Below are 24,263 nucleotides of genomic sequence, written 5' to 3'. Positions count from 1 at the left end.
GTGAAGATGCAAGAAGCCCTGGGGAGGTGACAGGCACGCAAAAGAGGTTACAGGCTGCTGCCCCAAAGATGAAGAGGCCGGAAGGCCTGGTGGGTTGGCGGATACGCAAAAGGGTTATATGGCCACTGCCCACCAGGTGGAGCTGCAGATGAATTATATATAAAAGAAAAGCCAGTGTTCTTATTTTAATATTTCGTTTTCAGGTGGACTATAAGTACCAGCGGGCCTTTAAAGCCTTGCATGCTGGTACTTGTGGTTCTTCAAGTACCATGATGAGGGGCAGGCTTGCTATGACTTGTAGCCTACTGTAAAGGACAGTATTGCTTTATACAATAGGGCCCAGGGGCCTTTGTTTCTGAAATGCCTGGGCCCTGGAGAGGGGGGAACCCTTTATTGGGATGTCCCCACTTTAATCAGTAATCAGTATGAACTTGAATTTTACGGCCATGTGAGCAATCCTGCTATGGGAAGACACTCACCCTCATAAAAATCGATTTTCCAGAGAGCGATTTTCACTACATCACTGGCTATACACGCTGGGCAAAAGTGTCTATGGAACGTAACTTACACACAGTACTGTGCTTTGCAGTGCTAACAGAACTCAGTGCATGCATACATACATCTTACTGACATACGGGCTTTGCAGTGCTAACAGAACTCAGTGCATGCATACATACATCTTACTGACATACGGGCTTTGCAGTGCTAACAGAACTCAGTGCATGCATGCATACATACATCTTACTGACATACGGGCTTTGCAGTGCTAACAGAACTCAGTGCATGCATGCATACATACATCTTACTGACATACGGGCTTTGCAGTGCTAACAGAACTCAGTGCATGCATACATACATCTTACTGACATACGGGCTTTGCAGTGCTAACAGAACTCAGTGCATACATACATACATCTTACTGACATACGGGCTTTGCAGTGCTAACAGAACTCAGTGCATGCATACATACATCTTACTGACATACGGGCTTTGCAGTGCTAACAGAACTCAGTGCATGCATACATACATCTTACTGACATACGGGCTTTGCAGTGCTAACAGAACTCAGTGCATACATACATACATCTTACTGACATACGGGCTTTGCAGTGCTAACAGAACTCAGTGCATGCATACATACATCTTACTGACATACGGGCTTTGCAGTGCTAACAGAACTCAGTGCATGCATACATACATCTTACTGACATACGGGCTTTGCAGTGCTAACAGAACTCAGTGCATGCATACATACATCTTACTGACATACGGGCTTTGCAGTGCTAACAGAACTCAGTGCATACATACATACATCTTACTGACATACGGGCTTTGCAGTGCTAACAGAACTCAGTGCATGCATACATACATCTTACTGACATACGGGCTTTGCAGTGCTAACAGAACTCAGTGCATGCATACATACATCTTACTGACATACGGGCTTTGCAGTGCTAACAGAACTCAGTGCATACATACATACATCTTACTGACATACAGGCTTTGCAGTGCTAACAGAACTCAGTGCATGCATACATACATCTTTCTGACATACGGGCTTTGCAGTGCTAACAGAACTCAGTGCATGCATACATACATCTTACTGACATACGGGCTTTGCAGTGCTAACAGAACTCAGTGCATGCATACATACATACATCTTACTGACATACGGGCTTTGCAGTGCTAACAGAACTCAGTGCATGCATACATACATCTTACTGACATACTGCAAACCTCCCAACGTTCTACTAGGGATGGCCATCGGGGCAGTCTCCATCAATGGTTACCGTCGATGGTGATACTGCAACCAACCATCAATAGTAATAATCTATATGATGGATGACTAACGATGGTTATCCATTTTCTTTGACTGACTGGCCAGAGGGTCAATCAGAACGTGGGGGGTGGGGCTTCATTGGAAGTCGGGGGAAAAACAAATGTATATTCCCTGTCCCGGCATTGTGAAAAAAATAAAAAGGCGGGAAACCATCCAGTTCTAGATGCTGGACAAGGGATCTACAGCAAAAAGATAGACACCATTAGTTAGACAAACAGAAGGGTCGACGTGAAAAGGGATCGACGTGAAAAGGGGTCGACGTGAAAAGGGGTCGACGTGAAAAGGGGTCGACGTGAAAAGGGGTCGACGTGAAAAGGGGTCGACGTGAAAAGGGGTCGACGTGAAAAGGGGTCGACGTGAAAAGGGGTCGACATGGTTTTTTCACCTAAATGTCGACAGTCGACATGGACACAGTTTGAAGTGAAACGCAGCCCCTCGCTGTGCTTCGGGCTCTGTGCCTCGCTGCGTTCGGCACACTATTATAATTGAACTCCACACCGTAGTGAATGGTAGGGCATGAAATACCGCCTGTCGGCACGTCGGCTCAAAAAACAGTGAAAAAGACCATGTTGACTTTTTGACTGTCGACCTAGAAACTGTCGACCTAGAAACTGTCGACCTAGAAACTGTCGACCTAATGGCATGTCGACCTAATGGCTGTAGACAAATAGTCTGGATACCCCAGTTCTCCCCCATCGATGGCAAAAGTATTTGACATCGGCCATCAACCATCGATGATTTTAAAGCATCGCCTGCTGTGTGAGTGCCCAAAAAGTGGCATGGCTTTGCAGGATTGACCATGATCGCAAAGCCACACCTTGTTTTCTCTGCTGTAGCCCCCAGCTTCTTTGTCTCCCTGAATAGACCCTGTTTGCAAAAAAACAGGACTGTCCCAAATGAGGACATTTGAGATGTATGATACTGTGCTTTGCAGTGCTAACAGCACCAAACTGCATAACTGTTTACCATAGATTTGTGGAGTCTTAACCATACTTGCTGACTTTTTTGGTACTTGTGTATTATCTGGGTGCCCGATTTTTTAATCTTAGGGCATTGTACAACCAAAAATCGGTTGCATCGCTTTGCATGCGATCATATCGCATGCGATGCTATTGGACCCGATTTTTAATTGTACAGGCACCCAGATGTCTGATTCCTATGTTAAATGCCCCCCCAGACCCGATTTTTGATTGTACACCCACCCTGATGGGTAATGACTATGCTAAATGGCCCCCCATTGTTAACGCAACCCCACTATCAAAGCCAACCCAAAGCGTGGCGAGCGCAGCGAGCCCGCGAGGGGTGGTGGTACGCGTCCTCCAACCTTTTCATACCCCCACTATCCACGTCGGCGTGGAGTCGAGTTTATATAGTGTGGCAAGCGCAGCGAGCCCGAAGCGTGTCGAGCTACGCGAGGGGACCTGGATTACTTCACATATATTCCGCGTCCGCTCGCCACGCTTCGGGCTCGGTGGCTCGCCACACTATATAAACCCAACTCCACGCCGACGTGGATAGTGGTGGTATGAAAAGGTAGGTGGACGCGTGCCGCTGCACTCGCCACGATTCGGGTTGGTTGATAGGGGGTGGCATTAACAATGGGGGGGGGCAGTTAGCATAGTCATTACCAATCAGGGTGGGTGTACAATTAAAACTCGGGTCTGGGGGGCATTTAACATGGGAATAAGCCCAAATCGGGCATGATCGCGTCGCATCACATCGTATGCCATTATAATGGAATGCGATGCGACGCGATATAAAAACCCGCTCAGCATGTCAGGGGGCGGGTCGGGCAAGCTTCATCAAGCCCCGCCCCCATGACAGTCAAATAACGGGTCCGCGAATTAGGAGAGGGGCTAAAATGACACGATTTGTGTCATTTTAGCCCCGCAGACCCGCGAAAAATGGTAATTTTGTGCAGCAGGGAAGGGGTGTGCAGGGACTGCCTGCCCAATGCGGGCGGATTGCCCACCTTCCCGGGGGGGCCGGGAGAGGGACCCAATATTCGGGAGCCTCCCGGCAATCCTGGGAGGGTAGGCAAGCCTGGTCTTAACCCTTTGAGTGCTGTGAGCGATTCTGTAATATGTGCTAAAAATGCCAGCATCGCTCACAGCGACTTGTTATTTTAATATAAATAAATACAAATACAACCAAGTCAATGAACCAAAGTTTAGTTAAATATTTCACCCAAAAAGAGCGGCGCTGGCATTTTTAACGGATATTTTGCAGATCTCTCAAAGCAACTTCAGCACTCAAAGGGTTAATTTAAAAAAAAAAAAAACCTTGTCACACCTATTTTGACAAATTCCCTTAGCACTCAAAAGCCCCGTACACACGGGTGGATATATATTGCCCATTGGCTCCTTTTCATAAGCGACCAGAATGGTCGCTGATGAAAGGGAACCTCTGCCGGCGGTGCCGCAGAGTTAATTAGCTGGTCGCAGGACCAGCGATTAGAAAGGGGCTGAAAACGGGAGCGCGCACCCGGCGATTTATCGCCGGGGCACACTTCCATCACTGGCAATATGGTCGCATATTTCCAGCGACTTCAGCTCCTATCGCCCCCGTGTGTACACAGCTAAAGGGTGATTAACAGTCTGCTTGTATCTTGTGCCTAAAGGGGTAATACTCTGCCAATAATTATAACAGCATTGCCGTATTAACCCTTTCAATGCCAACATCTGTGATAGCTGCTCAAAATATCCGCTAAACATAAATTCAAATAAATAATGTCACGTAACAAACGATTACATCTCCTATATAAGGGAACATTACAGGTCATTATGGTGAATAAAAAGGTTTTCACACCAATTTTGACAAATTCACTTGGCACTCAAAGGGTTAATAATTAACACTAATAGCTTTTCTGGACAACTTCCAACACAAACTTTCATATTGCGCATATCAACTAGACTCTTAAAATTTTTAAAACCAAGATTTTAAAACCATATAGGATAATACCATTATTAATAAAAATTCTTAATAATAATAAAAATACTTAATAATAATAATAATAATAATAATAATAATCTGAGGAGTTACTATTCTCTTTGTTATATGTGTATTCTACATTAAAATGGATTTATTATGAATAATGGTGTTTGCCATTCGATATCACGCTACTGTTTTGCATATCACCACAGAACAATGTTGTTGCTATATGCAAATAAATCAGCACATCATAAATACTTATTACATGATACCTAACAGAACATGTTACAACAGCACTAGAAAGGCTTAAAATGTTTCGTTTGGTAGTTCCCCGGTATAATTACCTTGCTCCTGCTGTCTGGCTGCTGCCTGCACAGATCCGTTACATTCTCAGTGTGGGCAAAGGCAGTCACTCCTATTTATAGAGAACACTTGTAGTTTCACTTTCACTTTCAGCAATTAAATCAGCCCATTTCCAGGAAAATCACAAGGGAAGGATCTTGGGATATATACATAATGCAGTGGTTCCAAAACTTTGTTGAATCACGGCACCCTAGAGTATAAACATTTTTACACAGCACTCCTAGGCCAGAAATCTTTTATAAAATAATATTACAGTTGGTAGGAAGAGTTTCTAGGTCATCCTTAAGCAATCTAGTCCGATTGCTTAGAACAGTGGTTCCCAACCTTGGTCCTCAAGTACCCCCAACAATGCATGTTTTCCAGGTCTCCACATAGAATCGCAAGTGCTATAATTAGCGCCACCTGTGGATCTTTTCAAATGTGCCTGAATAATGAGTGCACCTGCCAGGTGACCTGGAAAACGTGCACTGTTGGGGGTAATGAGGGCCTGGTTTGGGAACCACTGCCTTAGAATATAGCACAAAATCGCTCCGTGTATATGCCTCTTTAGGTTGTCATATGGTGAAGGGACAGGATGCTACATGCATATTGCCAGGAGTTGGTTACATGGCCCTTCCCAGGGGTTTCATTCTTGTTGTCATGGGGGTTCAAATGCTCATTGCCATGTGGGATTAAATGCTCGTTGCCCAGGGGGAGTTCATGCTCATTGTCCAGGGGGGTTACATGCTTGTTGGCAAGGGCGGGGTACACACACGATGTCAGGGGGGTTAGTTGCTCGTTGTCAGGAGAGAAAGCTACATGCTCGTTGTAAGGGGGTTACATGCTCGCTGACATGGTGTGATACATGCTTGATGTCAGGAGGGGGGTTACATGCTTGTTGCCCATGCAGGGGACCTATAGCATCTGTCTCCTTGGCCGCTAAACACTCATGGCATGGCAAAGGCGCACACTGAAATAAGGGTGTATTATGCCTGTAGTAGTAGTAGTGCCTCATACACGTGGGCCCTTATTCTGGTTCACTTGCAAAGCAAAATTCCTTCTCAAATGGACAAAACCATGTGCACTGCAGGGGGGTAGATGTAACCTGAGATTTAGATTTGGGTGAGATATTTTGTTTCTGTGCAGGGAAAATACTGACTGCTTTATTTTTACACTGCAATATAGATCTCAGTTTGAAGTAAAACCCCACCCAAATCTATCTCTCTGCACAAGTTACATCTGCAGTGCACATGGTTTTGTTCATTTGAGAAGGAATTTGCCTTTGTGAGTGAACCAGAATAAGGACCATAATGTGGCCAGTAGCAGTAGTGCCTTAACTAGACATTTTGCACTGCATCAGAAAAGGAATTGGTGCTCCCTCCACATACACACACACACTAAAACGAGGGGCAGTGCGCAACATACACCGTAATACCCATTACACATTATGCGCCATGCCGTTATACCTATTACACATTATGCCACACACCGTAATGCTTATTACAGATCATACCACACACCATACTCCTTATTATATGTTGGGGGTTATTCTGGTGCATTCGGTACCCCGAATGGCGGCACCTGGCGCACTCGCAAGGCTGTGAAATTTGCAGCCTTGCAAGTTAATCAGAATAAGGTCCATTATACCAAACTCTGTAATGTCTATTACATGTTCCGCTTACGGACATGCTTGTTACATGCTTGCACATTTCCAGGAGTTGGTTACATGCTCCTTGCCAGGGGTTTCATGCTTGTTGCAATCGGGGTTTAAATGCTCGTTGCCATGTGGGATTACATGCTCATTGTCCAGGGGTTATAACCCCAAAAAACTTGTGTCAGTTATTTGTGTGTGGAACAATGCCATGTTGGACCTTTTGACGGAGACAAATTCAAGCCTGGAACGCAGAACAAAATGGTGCCACTTCCATTTCTGGTGCTTTGGAATTCAAATTGGAAATTGGAAGCGGAAGGGAACTGTAGGATACAATACTCTAGAACAAGAGGCGTAGTCACTCTAGTGTTAGATTATTAGCTATAATAGCATTCAAACAGGTTCCCATGGTGCCAATTATAAATAAATTTGATGTATATATCATTTCTCAACGTTTACACATAAATTGTTCTTGAAATGTATTTTAGATACATTGGTCTATATTTAAGTGTATATCTAAATGTTTTATATACAGTATGAAATGCTAATCTAGCGCAGAGTTTAGGGGGATGCCCCATAATATCATTATAGCTAGCCAGGGGAGGGTCCCTCTATCACCTTGAAAAGACTTGTGGAAACACGCTGGTGTAACAGAGGGGGGCTCGTTCATCTCTTGCAACCACCACCACATGCTGTTTCAGAATGGAGAGATACCGGGCTAGTTTACCCACCTTCTGGCTTAGTAAACAACCATCGAAGGATAAAAAATCCTTCGATGGTTGTTTACTAAGCCAGAAGGTGGGTAAACTAGTCCGTACGACCGCATCCGAATGCATGTGCCAGTAAACATCCATTCGCATACAGCTACTGGTATTCGCTCGGCGCAGGGGTTCGGGCATTAACTCGCACGTCGGGCGTCATTTAAGCACTCGGTAAGCAGTATATTTACGCTGCTTACTGAGCCACGCTAACTCAGCCCCCGTGTGTGAGCCGCATCAGTCTCTGCCTGGGCTGCTGGGAGAAACTGCTATTACTGAATATACTGACTTCTGTTTTTTGAGAGGGACATTAGATGTTTCCACTATGATTTTTAGGACAGGAGAAAAAAGGGACTGCTGTGTGGAGAGCAAAAAATCATAAAATGTAACTTTTATTTATTGAATCATTAATATTCCCAGAATTTACTATGCGGGAAATGGGATTTGCAGCGAAAAATAGGGGTTAAAAAACTTTTGACATACAAACATATATGTGTTCAAAGAAAGAAATAGTGTTTTAAAATCACATTTGAATCCAATTCGAAAAATGTTAGTTTAATTTCTGTCAGTGACGTTGTGCAACATATGATTTTCTCCCTCTGTGGGTAACCGTTTATAATGGTGTAAAAAGCTTCTACTGATCTGTTGTGTCAATAAAGATTTATAGGATTTATATGATATCCAATAAAGATCTCAGAAATGTTTTGTATTCTGGTTGCAATATGTTTTATTTGTCCACCATTTGGTGCCACCTATAGGTGAGTAATTATATTGCACTGATTTCATCAGATAGGGATCTTGTTGGAAATATCTTTATTTTATACCATTTATTTATAAATAATCCTTTGATGCCATCTACTGGTGGTTAATGGTAATGCACCGATTTTCAGTGTAATATACACAGTGAAGCTTATTATGACACACAGAAAATTTGTCAAGGGGGAGAGAAATAATTCTTAAATATTTATGAGAAGCAGAATAGTCAATTACACACAGAATCAAGGGTATCTGTGTGAATATATTAGTACACTGGGAGGATATACTGCTCAAGTGTACTAGTGCGCTTAGGTCGACGTGTCCTATATATTCTGTTGCAGGCTTTGGGTTATCCCTTGCTGCCCATACACACACACACACACACATACTCATGTACACATAAGGCCACCGGAAAATAATCGCAGATGACTACCGGCATTGGGGACAATTGAATATCCCCAGGTGGGTAGAGGGCCTAAGGGGCCGATTCAGTTTTTGCAGCCTAGTGAGCACGTAAACACCGCTCTGCCGAACGCTGCATGAATCCCTGTGCAGGGATGCGAACGGATGTGTACGGGATGCACCCGCAAGAGAAGAAATCATTCGATGGTTTCTTACCATTGAATGATTTCTTCTCCTCTGCCCAGCTCTCGCAGATGCCACATGACTTAGGAGTCACTTGGTGGCTGCACGGATCGACGCAAATTCGGTGCAGGCACCGATATCTTCCGCCTGTCTGAGCAGGTGGTGGAGCGCCTGCGTTCTCTGGGGCCCGCCCAGTGTTTCGGTGAAAGCAAAACTTGCCAGAGGCGCTCACAGCCGGGCCCTGCCAATGTCCATTAGCGACTATGTGCATGCGCAGTGGCCCACCATCGCCGGAGGAGATACGGTTGCTAGGTTGACACTATGAAGGTAGACCACCACTAAAGGTCGACAGAGCTTAGGTCAACACAAGAAATAGATCGACATGGCTAAGGTGGACAGGGTCAGAAGATCGACACAAACATTAAGTCGACAATGGGAAGGTCGATATGAGTTTTTCAGGTTTTTTTCCAAAACAGGCGTTATTTCATAGGTGTGCTGGTTTTTTGGCTAGGTCCTTTGGCGCTGCTTCTGATGCGTTGCTGCCTCACTGTTACAAGAAGGGACTATCCCTTAAAGTCCCAAGACGTTGCAAGTTTGAAAAAAAGAATTTAGTACCAGTGTTGGCGCTGCATCAGTTAAGTATAGGGAGGTGGAGGATACTTATCTTCGGTTTCTGGTGTTACGGCTTCTAGGCTTGTTCTTTCTTCCGTCAGTATATCCTCATCGGGTATATGAAAAAGAAGATTTTTCAAGGGAAAAGATATTAAGATGGGTTCTACAATACACAAGGGATTCTTTTGTGCCCGGATGTGTGAATGGTTCCTACCTCACTTACACAGTATTGTAGTGAGGGGATACCTATCTGGGTTTCTTTTAATTTTCAAATTCAAGGAGAAAGCTGTACGTTGGCATACCTCACTCACATGACAACATGCTGTAACAGTCTTATCAAGGTATCTTTTAGATGGCGTACCGGTACTCACGATTGTCATTGAAGAAAGACTCTCATCAAGGTTTCTTTAGTTTCTGTGTAAACTTTATTTGGACATATAATAAGAGCTCTTATAGCATAAAATATATTAAAAATATAATTAAAAACACCTTTTTGCTGTTGGGGGTCCCTCGGAGGATTTGATGTTCCTTACAAGTCACTGTCAGGTGTGTGAAGACTGGGAGAGAGACCCTCCCTGCTCAGCTTCAGTTCCCGACTCCTCTCCTCAGTCTCTGGCCTCTCCAGACTCCAGCGTGTGAAGTGGTGACGTCACACGCATAGGAGAAGCAGAGACAGTAACCTGCTTCCCCCTGACACTCCATCCCAGGCCGCACCCCTGCCCTCCTTCCCTTCAGCCCTCCCATATGACATCAAGTAAGGGCAGTGTGACAGTGAGACTGTCATGGCAGCGCCCGTGCCAGCAGCCGCAAATGTATGTAATGTAATTCAGACACGTATATACAGCTGACTAGATAAAAATAAAAAAAACTGTGTGTCTGGATCCTTGCGCATCTGACAGGCTGCCGGCCATTAGGAGGTGCCTGTGCACCCCTGACACCCCCTGTGCGCACGCCTATGTCCACTACCCTTTCTGTGAAGTAATTCTTTCTAACATTTCCCCTGAACCTACCTCCCTCCAGTTTCAGTGCATGTCCTCATGTTCTATTACTTCTTTTCCTTTGAAGAAAATTTCCTTTTTGTACTATGTTAAAACCCTTGATATATTTGAAGATTTCTATCATGTCCGCCCTTTCCCTTCTCTGCTCCAAACTATACATGTTAAGATCTTTTAGTCTATCCAGGTAAGTTTTGTGATGTAGGCCATGCACCATTTTTGTTGCCCTTCTTGGTACAGTCTCCAATGTATTTATATCCTTCTGAAGATATGGTCTCCAGAACTGAACACAGTACTCTAGATTAGAGATGAGCGGCGGGCACTTTTTTGGGTTTTGGTTTTGGATCTGGATCTCCCTTCATGTTTTGGATCTGGATTAGTTTTGTCAAAACCACCCTTGCGGGTTTTGGTTTTGGATCTGGATTTTTTTTTTGGGAAAAATGCTAAAAATGGCTAAAATAACAGAATTTGGGCCTGTTTTTGCCCCTAAAGTATTATTGAGCTCAACAACATTAATTTCCACTCATTTCTAGTCAATTTTGATCACTTCACAGCTCACAAAATTGTTTTCATTGACTGTAGTTGGGCCAAAAGGTTATACCGAGGTAGCTGGATGACTAAGCTAAGCGACAGCAGTGGGCATCACATACATGTGGACCTTACACTTCCAACCTGGCACATCTTGGAAGCAGAGCAGCACTGCATTGGCGGACAGGGTAGCATTTTAATAAACTACCCCCCAAAAAAGAGCAAAAATATATATATATATGGATATAGGCCGTCACACTGGACACTGGACACACCCAGTTACACTGGACACTGTATAAATCCCATCACACTGGACACTAGATATATGCCGTCACACTGGACACTAGATTTATGCCGTCACACTGGACACTAGATATATGCCGTCATACTGAACACTAGATATATGCCGTCACACTGGACACTGGATATATGCCGTCACACTGGACAATGGATATATGCCGTCACACTGGACACTGGATATAGACCATTACACTGGACACTGGACACAGCCTGTTACACTGGATATAGTCCATCACACTGGACACTGGATATAGTCCGTGACACTGGACACTAGATATATGCCGTGACACTGGACACTAGATATATGCCGTGACACTGGACACTAGATATGTGCCGTCACACTGGACACTAGATATATGCCGTCACACTGGACACTAGATATATGCCGTCACACTGGACACTAGATATATGCCGTCACACTGGACACTGGATACAGCCCGTGTACAATAGATAAGTGCTCCCCACCCGTGCACACAGCAGCCTATCTAGTTATGTATGAGAGGGTTTTCCTATCCCCTCAGACAAACAAATGTATACAAAAGATATACATAACTTTTAGACGGACGCTGATATGTTCTACTTCTGGCGTATTTCTCCGCCGTGGATGTATTCAATATATCATGCGGAGGGAAAACATATGAATAGTGAAGTACAGTTTAGGTACAACAAAAACTTTTTAATAAAACACACTGCACCCTCTGGTAGGTTACAATTCAATCCTCCAGAGTTCGGCAGATACAATCTTAAAAGTTACAAAGACAGAATGATTAAAATAATTTCTTATGGGGAATCCTCTGGGTGAACCAAAAGCAATGGGGCAATTACCGGAATATATATGATATCTGTGATTCTGCCCCTGGACATTTTCACATGCGCTATATGAACTGGCGATTCAGTTCCACCTTTTCCGGTAATTGCCCCATTGCTTTTGGTTCACCCAGAGGATTCCCCATAAGAAATTATTTTAATCATTCTGTCTTTGTAACTTTTAAGATTGTATCTGCCGAACTCTGGAGGATTGAATTGTAACCTACCAGAGGGTGCAGTGTGTTTTATTAAAAATTTTTTGTTGTACCTAAACTGTACTTCACTATTCATATGTTTTCCCTCCGCATGATATATTGAATACATCCACGGCGGAGAAATACGCCAGAAGTAGAACATATCAGCGCCCGTCTAAAAGTTATGTATATCTTTTGTATGCACTGGATACAGCCCGTCACCCTGGACACAGTCCCTGGACAATGGACACAGCCCCTGGACAATGGACACAGCCCCTGGACACAGCCCCTGGGCAGTGGACACAGTCCCTGGACACTGGACACAGCCCCTGTACAATGGACACAGCCCCTGTACACTGGACACAGCCCCAGTACACAGCCCCTGTACACTGGACACAGCCCCTGTACACAGCCCCTGTACACTGGACACAGCCCCTGTACACTGGACACAGCCCCTGACATACTGGACACAGCTTCTTGTATTATGGACACTGCAGCCCCTGTCATACCTCCCAACATAACCCTCTCCAGGAGGGACACATTGCTCTGTTTCTGGACTTCCCTCTTAATGTACGATTGCTATTACCTGTGTTGAAACACCTTTCTTATCCATTTACCTCAGGGTTGCCGACCCTCCCGGAATTCCCGGGAGTCTCCCGAAAATCGGGTCCCCCTCCTGGCCCCCCGGAAGAGTGGGCAACCCTCCCGGAATCTGGGGGACCCCCCTGAGCCCCCCGAATCGCGGCATGTAAATGCCACAATCCGCGGGTCTCAGAGGAGGGGGCGGAGCTAAAATGGCACAATCGTGTCATTTTAGCCCCGCCCCCTCCATGGAGATTAGTCATTTCTCCTATTTTCCGTAATGGGGGTGAGGCTTAATGATGTCACAGTCAAGCCCCGCCCCTGATCGGGTAAGGAAAGTCTCCTCTCCGGGCTTCTCCCGGAGAGGAGCATTTAAAAGTCGGCAACCCTGATTTACCTGTTAGAAACAGGTGACGGCAATCATACATTAAGAGGGAAGTCCAGAAACAGAGCAAAGTGTCCCTCCTGGAGATGGGAGGTATGTTCTTGTCTGGTGGGGTCCCAGAGCAAAATAGTTTAAGGACCCCTGTTCTAGACAAACTGCTAAAATGCTTTGACAACTGAGTGAATACTATGGAATAACATGTTTTGTATGCATATTTATATACCTCCCAACATAGGTGCTGCATACATACCTCCCAACATGACCCTATCCAGGAGGGACACATTGCTCTGCTTCTGCACTCCTGTCTTAATGTATGATTACCATCAACTTTGTTGAGGCACCTTTCTTATTAATTAACTTGTTCAACACAGATCAAGGTAATCATGCATTAAGAAGAAAGACCAGGAGCAGAGCATTGTGTCCCTCCTGGAGAGGGTCATGTTGGGAGGTATGGCCCCTGTACACTGAGTGTACAATCAGCAGCACTGCAGCCCCTGCGTGTGAGCACTGCAGCACCTAGTTTACAACAACATACAAAATCAGTCACTAAATAAATCACAGCACAGTGCACGGAGCACAGAGCACGGAGCACAGATCCCAACCACCCTCTTCCCTCTCCTATAAAGGAGGGAAGATGGCGGGGTGAGCGTGCGTCTTATATAGAATCCAGATCCCGCGAGAATCCGACAGCGCGATGATGACGTTTTGCCTCGTTTTCGGTCCGGAATTCAGGCGGGAACTCCCGAGCCGGCTCGGATCCTCACTCGGATCACCATATTCGGATCTGTCGGATCCCGGACATCCGGACCCGCTCATCTCTACTCTAGATGAGGTTGTACCAATGACCTACACAGTGGCATTATTACATCTTTTTTTCTGCTTCTGATTCCTCTCCCTATGCAGCCAAGCATCTGACTAGCCTTCCTCATTACGGGTGGACCACTGAAGGTTGACAGGCTTTAAGTCGACACATGAAAAGGTCAACATGCCTAAGGTCGATGGGGTCAAAAGGTCGGCACAAGCATTATGTCAACATTGGGAAGGTCGACAGTCAAAAGTTCGACATGGGACTTTCACATTTTTTTGTCCTGAATGTTGACACAGTCGACAATGGCACAGAAAAAGTGCACCGTGTCCCCTCCTATGCTTCGGGCTCAGTGCCTTGCTACACTCACCATACTAACCTATTCTCCCTCCATGCCATAGTGGATGGCAGAGCATGAAATACCTCCTGTCGGCACATGTCGGTTCAAAGACAAGTGAAAAACCCTTTTGACTGTTTAACCTCCCCAATGTCGACCTAATGCTTGTGTCGACCTAATGACCCTGTTGACCTTAGGCATGTCTACCTTTTTCATGTGTATGTCGACCTTAATAGTGTCATCTAACAAACCTATATCTCAGATACTATACCTGATTTGTGACAATACAGTTCAAGCTAATACATATACTATAAAATCAGCATCTTGTTTTCTCTGAATGCTACAAAAAATGAAAGGTTTATAACTTTGTAAGCATCACTACATAGTGGAATAAATAGCTTAAAATCGGTGATAGAAAAGCAAATTGAGTACAGTTACTTCGAAGTTTGTGATCATCTGCGCCCTCTAGTGGCTTCTCAGCAAATGGCAGTATTCATAGGAAAAATGGATAGTTGTATACATTTACAAGAAGATTTATTTTGGGTGAGGCACACTTTAGTAACTAACTAAAGTTTAGTTAATAGATTGATTATAGTTTTTGAAAAATAACTTTTAATTTGGTTTTATAATAAAATAGAGTGGCTACCCTTGGGTAGCTGAAAGGCACACATAAACATCTACACATGTAGACACAAATATGTCCATTTTTGTACACTTTGGGCCTTATTCTGCTTGGTGTGGTCCGTTCCGAATTCTTTCGGAACTGACCGCACGCCACGCTGTGCGGGCATTGTAAGAACAAACGCCCACCGGTAGTCCGCATCGGTTCGGATGGACTCTCTAAGAAGAGGGTGTGTTTTCGGGCTACATTAAAAATGTGCGTGTGCGGTGGGAACACAAAGATTCTGCAGGTCTTACAGCGTCCGAACGGACGGGAAGCTGGCCGTACGCACCGATTTCCGCAAACCTCACTACTCTATTCGGAACTCATACATCTGCCACATGACACACTTATGCAATTAGCCAACCTCATAAAAATGTATTATTTTTAATTGTAATCACTTAATTTCTAATTGATACTTAAACACATTACTAGCACTTTAAATTAACCCTTACATCATGTTAAGTGGTATTAATTCATTGTTGGCCCTTTACCTATGTTTAATGTATGCATATTATATAATAATTGCACGTCAAATGCAATATTCTACAATGTGCAAATTATTAGTAACACATACTAAAGCTCACTTACCTACAATTATAAACACAGTGTGTGTGTGTGTGTATACATCATTATGCATTTAGCCTAATGTTATTTGTAATACAATTATAGTAAATTTGTGTCAAGCAAGGATGTGCACACTACAATAAAGCTACTCTACCTCACTGTGCTTGCAGTGTAAATGTGGGTCAAATAGCAACAATGCAGTCGTGTTTGCAGCATATATTTTTGTATTTAGTAATGGGCCATTTAGGCAGCAATGCTTCCAATTGAACCTATGCAAAGAGTGTAATTAATCACTAATGAGTAGATGAGTGGATTGTATTGTGGTCAGCTGAGAGTGCTTCAGGTGCGGGCGTACTAATTGGGCGAACTGAAGGGATGCAGTCAGTTTGCCGGCGGTCGGGATCCCGGCGGTCGGAATCCCGACACTGGAATCCCGACCGCCGAAATCCTGAAACTTTCTCCCTCCGTGGGTGTCCACGACACCCATAGAGGAAGAATAAAATAGTGTGCCGAGCGTAGCGAGGCACCGGGCCCGCTGCGTGGCGAGCGCAGCGAGCCCGCAAGGGGGGGCGCTCCACGTCCCCCCCATGTCGGGATTTCGGCGGTCGGGATTCCAGTGTCGGGATTCTGAACGCCGGGATCCCGACCGCCGGCATTTCGTATCGGATCCGAACTGAATGCCTAGAACATGAACAAGAGCTCTCCGCAAAGTGAAACTTGCTTATGAAGACCGCATATTTCATGCGTGTTGGTTCGTTTGCAGTCGGTGTGCTGTCCGAATGCACGCCTACCACAGTTCATACACTCCCTCGTGTACGCCCAGATTTACGCCCAGTTTTGCCCACTTTGAAACCGCGCCCTTGTGTAGGGCCGAATGACGCCCATATTATGCCCATATTTCCCGAGTCAATTCGGTGCACATTTCTGGACGGTATTGGTAAGAACGAGTGCGGAGACACTGCGTTGCACATGCACATTGCGTTGCCTACGCGTGCACAGACGGCTAAAATGCGCCCTCCGAAAGAATTCAGAACGGACCGCACCAAGCAGAATAAGGCCCTCTGTTAGTCACAATAGCACAGTTGTTATAATTAGGGTTAAATACCTCGAATCCACAAACTGGTGCATAAATTCGACAAACATATATTACAGAGGTAAATAAAGTACAATGAGTTGCAACCAGTATGCATATGTGCTGTAGGAATTGTGGTGTCATTTTAAAGCATCAAACATATTTAGATGAAGCTCCTGCGTATTGGTGCAATTTCCTCTACCGGATATGCAGCAGACTCCTTTACCCATTGAAACATGCTTCTGTGGCAGAATGTCATAAAAAAAAAAAATTTCATAATTAAACTTGTAACCATGGGCGGAACTACTGTCGGTGCAGCCGATGCAGAGCACCAGGGCTCAAGGAGTGAATGGGGCCCATGGCTGTCCGCACACAAATACTGTCATTTCCATTTTTTAAAAAGTCTGTAAGTACGGCGGCCAAGGGCCACCATCAGGGTGATAATACCGGGCATAGTGTACTGTGTCCGGCACTCGACGGCATGGGGGGCCCGCCTGCTGTTGCTGCTCTTCACCGCTAGCAGCTCCATCCCAGCCAATGACTGACTCCCAACAGTGGAAGCTCCATCACCCCCTGCCTAGCAGCTCCACCCCCCCCCCCCCCCCCCCTCTGTCTGGCATGGAAGCTCGGTCCACCCTCCGCCTGGTGCCTCCATTCCAACCTCTGCACAGAAGCTACCCCTCCTCTCCCCTGTCCCCATTAAGCCAAGAAGCTGCCACTTCTCTCCCACCATCCGTGCCAAGACAAACATGAAACTGCTGCAGTGCTGCTCCGATCCCCCATCCCCGCAGAGCCAGCCAAGATCCTGCTGCTCCACTCCCCCGCCAAGCCAGCCAAGAAGATGCCGCTCCTCTCCCCCCCTCCCCGCCAAGCCATGATGCTGCCCCCTCCCCAGCCAAGCCATGAAGCTGCTTCTCCTCAGCCTAGCCGACAGCAGCTCAGAGCAGGAAACCTGCTTCTCCTATCCTCTGTAAGCTCCCCACTGCCAGCAGAGCAGTGGCACTACAATACACTACAATAGGACCCGGTGGCAGCTCTGCACTCCTTTCCTTCCATAGATGCTTGATACCAGGCTGCAAAAAAAGTGACATTACTGTTAGGGGAACAAATGGGGACATTATGTGTAATGGACACTATTGGGGGCATTATGTGTAATTGACACTACTGAGTGTATTATGTATGTTAACTGTATAAGCAGGAGTACTGCGGGGCATTACATGTAGCATCATTTGTAATGGTCATTATGATGTGCAGTATAATGTGTAATGGACCTTATGGTGTGCGGCAAAATGTGTAATGGGCATTACAGTGTGTGGCATAATGTCATGGGCATAATGATGTGCGAGATAATATGTAATGGGCACTATGGTGTGCGGTATCATGTGTAATTTGCTTTACGGTGTGTGAATCTGTAATGGGCATTACAGTGTGTGAATGTTTAACGGGCGCTACAGTGTGTGACATAATGTGTAATGGGCATTACGGTGTGCGGCATAATGTGTAATGGGCATTAAGGTGTGTGGCATGTTATGTCATAGGCATTATGGTGTGCGGCATAATATGGAATGGGCACTATGGTGTGCGGTATAATGTTTAAATTGCATTATGGTGTGTAACAATGTATAATGGGCATTACGGAGGGTGACAATGTGCAATGGGCATTATGGTGTGTGTGGCGTAATGTGTAATGGGCATTTCAGTGTGTGGCATAATGTGTAATGGTTATTACTGTGTGTGGCATAATATGTCATGGGCATTATAGTGTGTGGCATATTATATAATGGACACTATGGTGTGCAGTATAATGTGTAATGGGCACTACATTGGGCAGTATTCAATAAGAAAAGTTCTCCGTGTTTTGTGGAGAATTTGTGCTTTGTTCGCCTTGGACGGAGCATTTTGCTCTCCAAAAGCGAGCAACCCTATTCAATGTGAAATTCTCTCCGTCTTTCTAAGTGATTTTCTCCGTGTCTCTCCGTGTAGCAATTCTCCATCTTTTGATGGGGAGCTGAAATGTGAACTTTTAAACTAAAAGGTTTTTTTTTTTAATTTTGGTGTAAAAAAATCATTTTTTTTTTCAGTGAAGGGGCATGTTATTTTTATTCATGTGCTTATAGTACATGAATATATATTTAATTTTAAAAAATATATATTTTTTAATTTTTAATTTTCTATTTTTTTTTACACAGTGCAGCCAGCAGGGGGCCGGAGCGCTCGAGCCGCTCATTACATATTCATATATTCACTGCACCCGATCTTTAATATGCACGATCGGGTGCAGTGAATACTGGGTCCCCCGCTGGCTATAGGGGGGGGCAGCCTGTGCTGCCTGGGTCTCGGAGAGCCCCCCTCATCTCCACATTCCTCTGGAGCAGCCAGGGAGACTATAATCTCTCTGGCTGCTTCCGTCCCCCGGCTCCCTGAAAGCTCCCTGCCGCGGACGCTCGTCCGCTGCAGGGGTTAAGACTCGCCGCGAGTGGCGGCGAGTCTTAACCACATTGAATAGAGGGAGCAGGAGTGGCAGCGAGCCCTCCGGAACACGGAGAGTGCATGGAGAGCGAAATAAAATGCTCTCCATGCACGGAGAACTTTGTCATTGAATACTGCCCATTGTGTGATGGGCTTTTTGTGTGTGTGTTTTGGGGGCCCAAAGCATATTTTTGCACCTGGGCCCAAAACGCGCTTGTTCCACCTCTGCTTGTAACCACTGATTGCATAGTATGCACTCTGATTGTAACGTTCCTTACAGGACAATTTGTCAAGAAGTGAGATCATCCAGACAACATTGATTCAAATTGTGCATCAAGTAAAAATGAAAGATATAGTACAGTGTGTCGATTCCCCACTCTTTCTGCTGCCTACTGTCTTCAAGCAGCAGACGAGAGGTTAGAGAAGAGCTGGGCACGCTGATGGAGAAAACACTACTCAGGTCCCGCCCCCACTCTCCCAACCACTCCTCAGGTCCCACTCACTCTACCAGCCATCATCCTCCTCTTCCATAGTCTCTGCAGGCATGCTGATATGTGTGGTGGCAGGGGCGCATGTTTCTGTGAGACAGGATACTGTGTACAGTATGTGCTGGTCAGCGATTATAGGCATGGGTGGTGTGAGGTGGCGTGTATGCGTGTGGAAATGGGGAGGAGGGTATATGCCCTGGCACTGGGGTGTACGCACTGAGCACTGGTTGTGGGCATGGGGGGTGTACATGCTGGGCATGGAGTGTGGGCATGATTGGAAGGTGTATTTGCTGGGCAGTAACTTTGGGCATGAAAGGAGGGTGTCTGTGCTGGGCAATGACTGTTGGAATGGGGAGAGGGCATGTGCATATAGTGCACAGTGACTTTGGCAATGTGGGGGGCTGTATTTGCCTGGCAGGAACTGTGGGCATGGGCAGGCCCCATCCCCACTCCTTGGCTGGTGAGGAGTTGGGACTCTGGTTATAAGCCAGCTGCAGTGCCCTGTGCAATTCATGGTTGGATGTCAGCTTCAGACTCCCTGGACAAAGTCAGGTTGGTGTTATCTGGGCATTAATATGTGCGCCATAATGGGCCTTGGGTATTATTGTGGGCTAGTAATGTCACAATGTGGAAATTACTGTGTGGGGGTATAAAGTGGTACAATAAACATAACTGTGTAGCGTAATTTGGAATAATGGGCATTACTGTGTGTGGCATACTATGGTGCAAGGGGTATAGTAATGTGGTGTAAGAGATTACTGTGTGGGGCATAATGTTGCCCATCTCTCCATCCAAAATCAGGTCCCATCCCTCCTTGACACACTAGCAGAATATGGGTCCCTTTCAGAATATTGCTATGGGGCCCATAAAGTTCACTACGCCCCTGCCCAAAAACCACAACAACATCTTCATTTACATTCTGTGTTTATTATGTAAAAAATCAGTAAATTGTTTATTAGATTTCAAAGTTGCATGTATTAAAGAAACTGTATAAGGCAAATAGATCACACTTGTTACATGAGATATCTAGGCTATTCTTATTGGCTTCAGTACTGTCATTACATGATACATGGAGTTACAAACTTTCAATACGATTATATACAGCCTGTGTGATTTGTGTCAATAAAAAAAAAATATATATATAATTCTTTGACCACCTATAACACTCATGTTCAAACTATGGCCCTCCAGCTGTTGTGAAACTACAAGTCCCAGCATGAATTGCCATAGTTTTAACATTCCCTAAGAGCAAAACTGTGGCAAGGCATGATGGGACTTTGACTTGTGATACTCCCAACAGTCCCGTTTTTTCGGACGTCCAGCCCCCTGCCCGGGGCTGGCAGTGTCCCGCCGCAGGAGGCGGGCAGTTGGGAGTCCCCCCCAGCCTGAAGGAATAGATGCTGTGCGCATACGCACAGTGTCTATTCAGCGACGATGCGGGTGTAAAAGGGGGCATAATCAGGTGGGGCATAATTTGCTTATATCACGCCCAACATTTGCATAGGCCATGCCCCCTTTTCGGAGCGTAGCGGCACGAAGGGCCCGCTTCAAAGATACAAGAAGTTGGGAAGTATGGACTTGTAGTTTCACAACAGCTGGAGGGGCATAGTTTGGACAATGACCATTTTTCCAATTGTTACACACTGCTAGGAGTGCCTGAGGCCCAGATGTATCAAGCTTCAAAAAGTGATCAAGTGGAGAGTGATAAACAGCCAATCAGCTCCTAGCTGCCATGTTACAGGCTGGGTTTAAAAAATGACAAATATGAGCTGATTGGCTGGTTATTTATCATTCTCCATTTATCACTTTTTGAAGCTGGATACACCTGTTCCTGAGTCACTTGTTTGCCTGTAGGTCAAAGGGTTCCTCCACTGAGTATCTATGCAACATAACAGATATGTTTTCTGGCTTTATTTCACATGAAACGATGCACACTGGGCCTTATTCTTATTAACCACAATGCGTTCGCGCGGGGACCGATGGTGGCACTGTATGCATTTATGCGCACGTCCATGCACAGGGTGGGTGCACCCACGGTGAACAGACTGTTTGCCGGGTGCATGCACCCAGGACAGTGGACAGGGAGTGGAGAGGGGTGTGGGGAGGTGGGCATCTCCATTAGCATATGGATACGCCCAGCGCTTAATGGGCGTTCCCATACAATGGCATCACTAGGCGGGTGTGGGGGTGCGGCCCGCACCAGGTGTCACCAGTCAGTGGGGTGACACCAACATCAGCTGCACCCGCCGCCGGTAACTTTCAGAGTGGAGAGAGAAGAGCGCATTGCGCGTTTCTCCTTCCCCTCACTGTCCTCCTCATCTGCCGCCGAGGGGAGGAGAGCGCTTAGCTCAGGGCACATATCTCCTTCCCCTTCACTATGTCTATGAGTCTGTCCCTGTCTGGGCCATCAGCCAATCAGAGGAGCTTGCAGGCTGGCTCCTGATTGGCTGCGGGACCGCGAGCCAATCAGAGCTTGCGGGCCGGCAGCCAATCAAGAGCCAGCCCGCAAGATATGATTGGCTGACAGGGACAGACTCATAGACACAGTGAGGGGAAGGAGATACAGTATGCACCCTGCACTGAGCACTCCCCTCTGAAGCGGCGGCAGCAGAGGAGACACAGGATACACAGGACAGCAGGCCAGGGGGACACCGGACTGAGGTGTGAGCAGGAGGGGTCTGTACTACGCCCCCTCCCAACAGCAGCAGCAATTGTAATTATAGCTTAGAGAGGCCTGAACTTAATTTCGGCTATTTTATAAGAGTAATTCTGTCCCTTGCCATGTTCCCAAATAATTCCATCTGCGTAGCTGGTATGTGTCCCTCTCAGATACTGTCCATTCAGATTGGAGTTATGGCAGCTTCCATACCACCAAGCACCTTTACAGAGGGCTGCACAGTTACTTGGATGTTCATCATTGTCCCTGTCTTTTGTTGTGAAGGGATGGTTGTTATGATAGGAAAGAGAGTCACCTGCAGGGAACAAAGACATAGCAAGATATGAAAACATCAATGCTTCTTATACTGTACAGTATATGTAATATTTAGCATTTGTCTGTTGGCTCTGGCAGTTAGCGAACACATCTCCTCACATGGTACCGAGGGGATCCGGCGGCAGGGCCAGGGAGCCAGGCGGCATTAAGCCACTTGGCTTGCAGCAAACGACGCTGCTTACCGAGCAGTGTTGAATCACTTGAATAGTGTATTGAGGCTACTGTAGGTGTTTGAGAATATATCTGTACAATTACAATACTTACATTAGTGGTGTCATTTAAAGGTAACAAAGAAAATATTTTTTTTGGGGGTATATTTTATAAAAAAGGAAAAAATCTATTTACCTGACAACCTGACCTCATACTTAACATTGTTCCAGCTGCTCCAGGAAGGGGCAGCCATGTTGGTGAAACAGGGTGCACGGCCTCACAACGGGAGCGGTAAGGGGGTATGGATGCATGTTTTCATCATTACGAGGGGTGTGGCCCCACAAGGGGGTCAGAAGTGCTGAGGAATGGACACCAGATTATCGGCATTGCAAAGCTATGGCCTTTCTGGACTATAAAGTTTTAAAGGATGGCTGCCTGAGGGAGCAGGGGGCTGCAGCCAGCTTCCGGAGACTTGCCTACTCCTTCAGGAGGGGAGGCACAAAAGTTTAGACAGGGACAAAGGTTCAGTATTGATAAAACAGTCAAAAAGGTTGACAATGTTTTTCATGTTTTTTTTTAAGTGAATGTCAGCACCTTAGCACGTTGACTTCTAATTAGTGTAGCATGTAGCATGTACTCAGCACACATCCATTCACTATCAGAATCCACATGGATTGTGAAGCATGAAAACGTCCTAAAAAATCATGAAAAATGAATCACGACCTTTTGACTGTCATCCTTTTGACTGTCTAGCTAGACAGTGGGCCAGACGCACTAAACTTCAAAAGTGATAAAATGGAGAGTGATAAACAACCAGCCAATCAGCTCCTGTCTGACATTTTTGAAACACAGTCTGTGACATGGCAGGTAGGAGCTGATTGGCTGGCTGCTTATCACTCTCCATTTTATCACTTTTGAAGCTTAGTGCATCTGGCCTGTTGTCTGTAAGTCATCTGAAGTTGCAGGCTATCCAGAGTTGTGAGAACAATTTTTTTCCATTTTCTAGGGTTTGGAAACAAAGAGCTGATTATCCTTTACTGCCACAAATTACCAGATTTTCATTCCAGCTAACACCTAGTTAAAGGTTTGGACAGGTCATTTTAAGGTGTTTGGGCAGAAAAAGTATAGAGCTGGTGCAAACAGAGTAAAGGAAGTGTGTGTGGCTGGACGGGACTGCCTGTGGACTTACCAGCTGTACCTGCCCTCAGCTGCGTACCATCCCCTCCTCCAGCTCCCGTATTGTGTGTAGAGAAAAGCTGTGTTTTCTCCCCTTGGGGGCACATTTATTAAGCCTGGTGAAGTGATAAAGTGCCCGTGATAATGCACCAGCCATTCAGAATACACTACGTATAACAAGTGTTAAGCTAATAGATTATACTAAAAGCAAGGTTGAACTCGATGGACGCAAGTCTTTATTCAGCCTTAACTACTATGTAACTATGTAGCTTCCACCTAC

At 45.6% G+C, this 24,263-nt stretch overlaps 2 protein-coding genes across 2 annotated transcripts in view; both read right to left on the bottom strand.

Moving 5' to 3' along the window:
- Positions 1-5,188, bottom strand: part of LOC146025911 (interferon-induced very large GTPase 1-like) — a 36,078-nt gene extending 30,890 nt beyond the window's left edge. Inside the window, exon 1 of the mRNA XM_083156092.1 lies at positions 5,116-5,188. The gene's annotated coding sequence lies outside the window, so the exon portion shown is untranslated. The remainder of the gene's footprint in view (positions 1-5,115) is intronic.
- Positions 5,189-22,148: 16,960 nt separating this feature from the next.
- The window catches only part of LOC146025910 (ficolin-2-like), a 112,470-nt gene continuing 110,355 nt past the window's right edge, over positions 22,149-24,263 (bottom strand). Inside the window, exon 11 of the mRNA XM_083156091.1 lies at positions 22,149-22,637. Within this exon, the coding sequence (XP_083012217.1) occupies positions 22,390-22,637 (248 nt within the window). The 3' untranslated portion in view covers positions 22,149-22,389. The remainder of the gene's footprint in view (positions 22,638-24,263) is intronic.

The sequence above is a fragment of the Crinia signifera genome, chromosome 8 (assembly GCF_055691185.1).
Source record: "Crinia signifera chromosome 8, ASM5569118v1, whole genome shotgun sequence".
NCBI lineage: Eukaryota > Metazoa > Chordata > Amphibia > Anura > Myobatrachidae > Crinia > Crinia signifera.
Note: the sequence above shows the minus strand (reverse complement) of the source record. Positions and strands in the feature narration are given on the sequence as shown.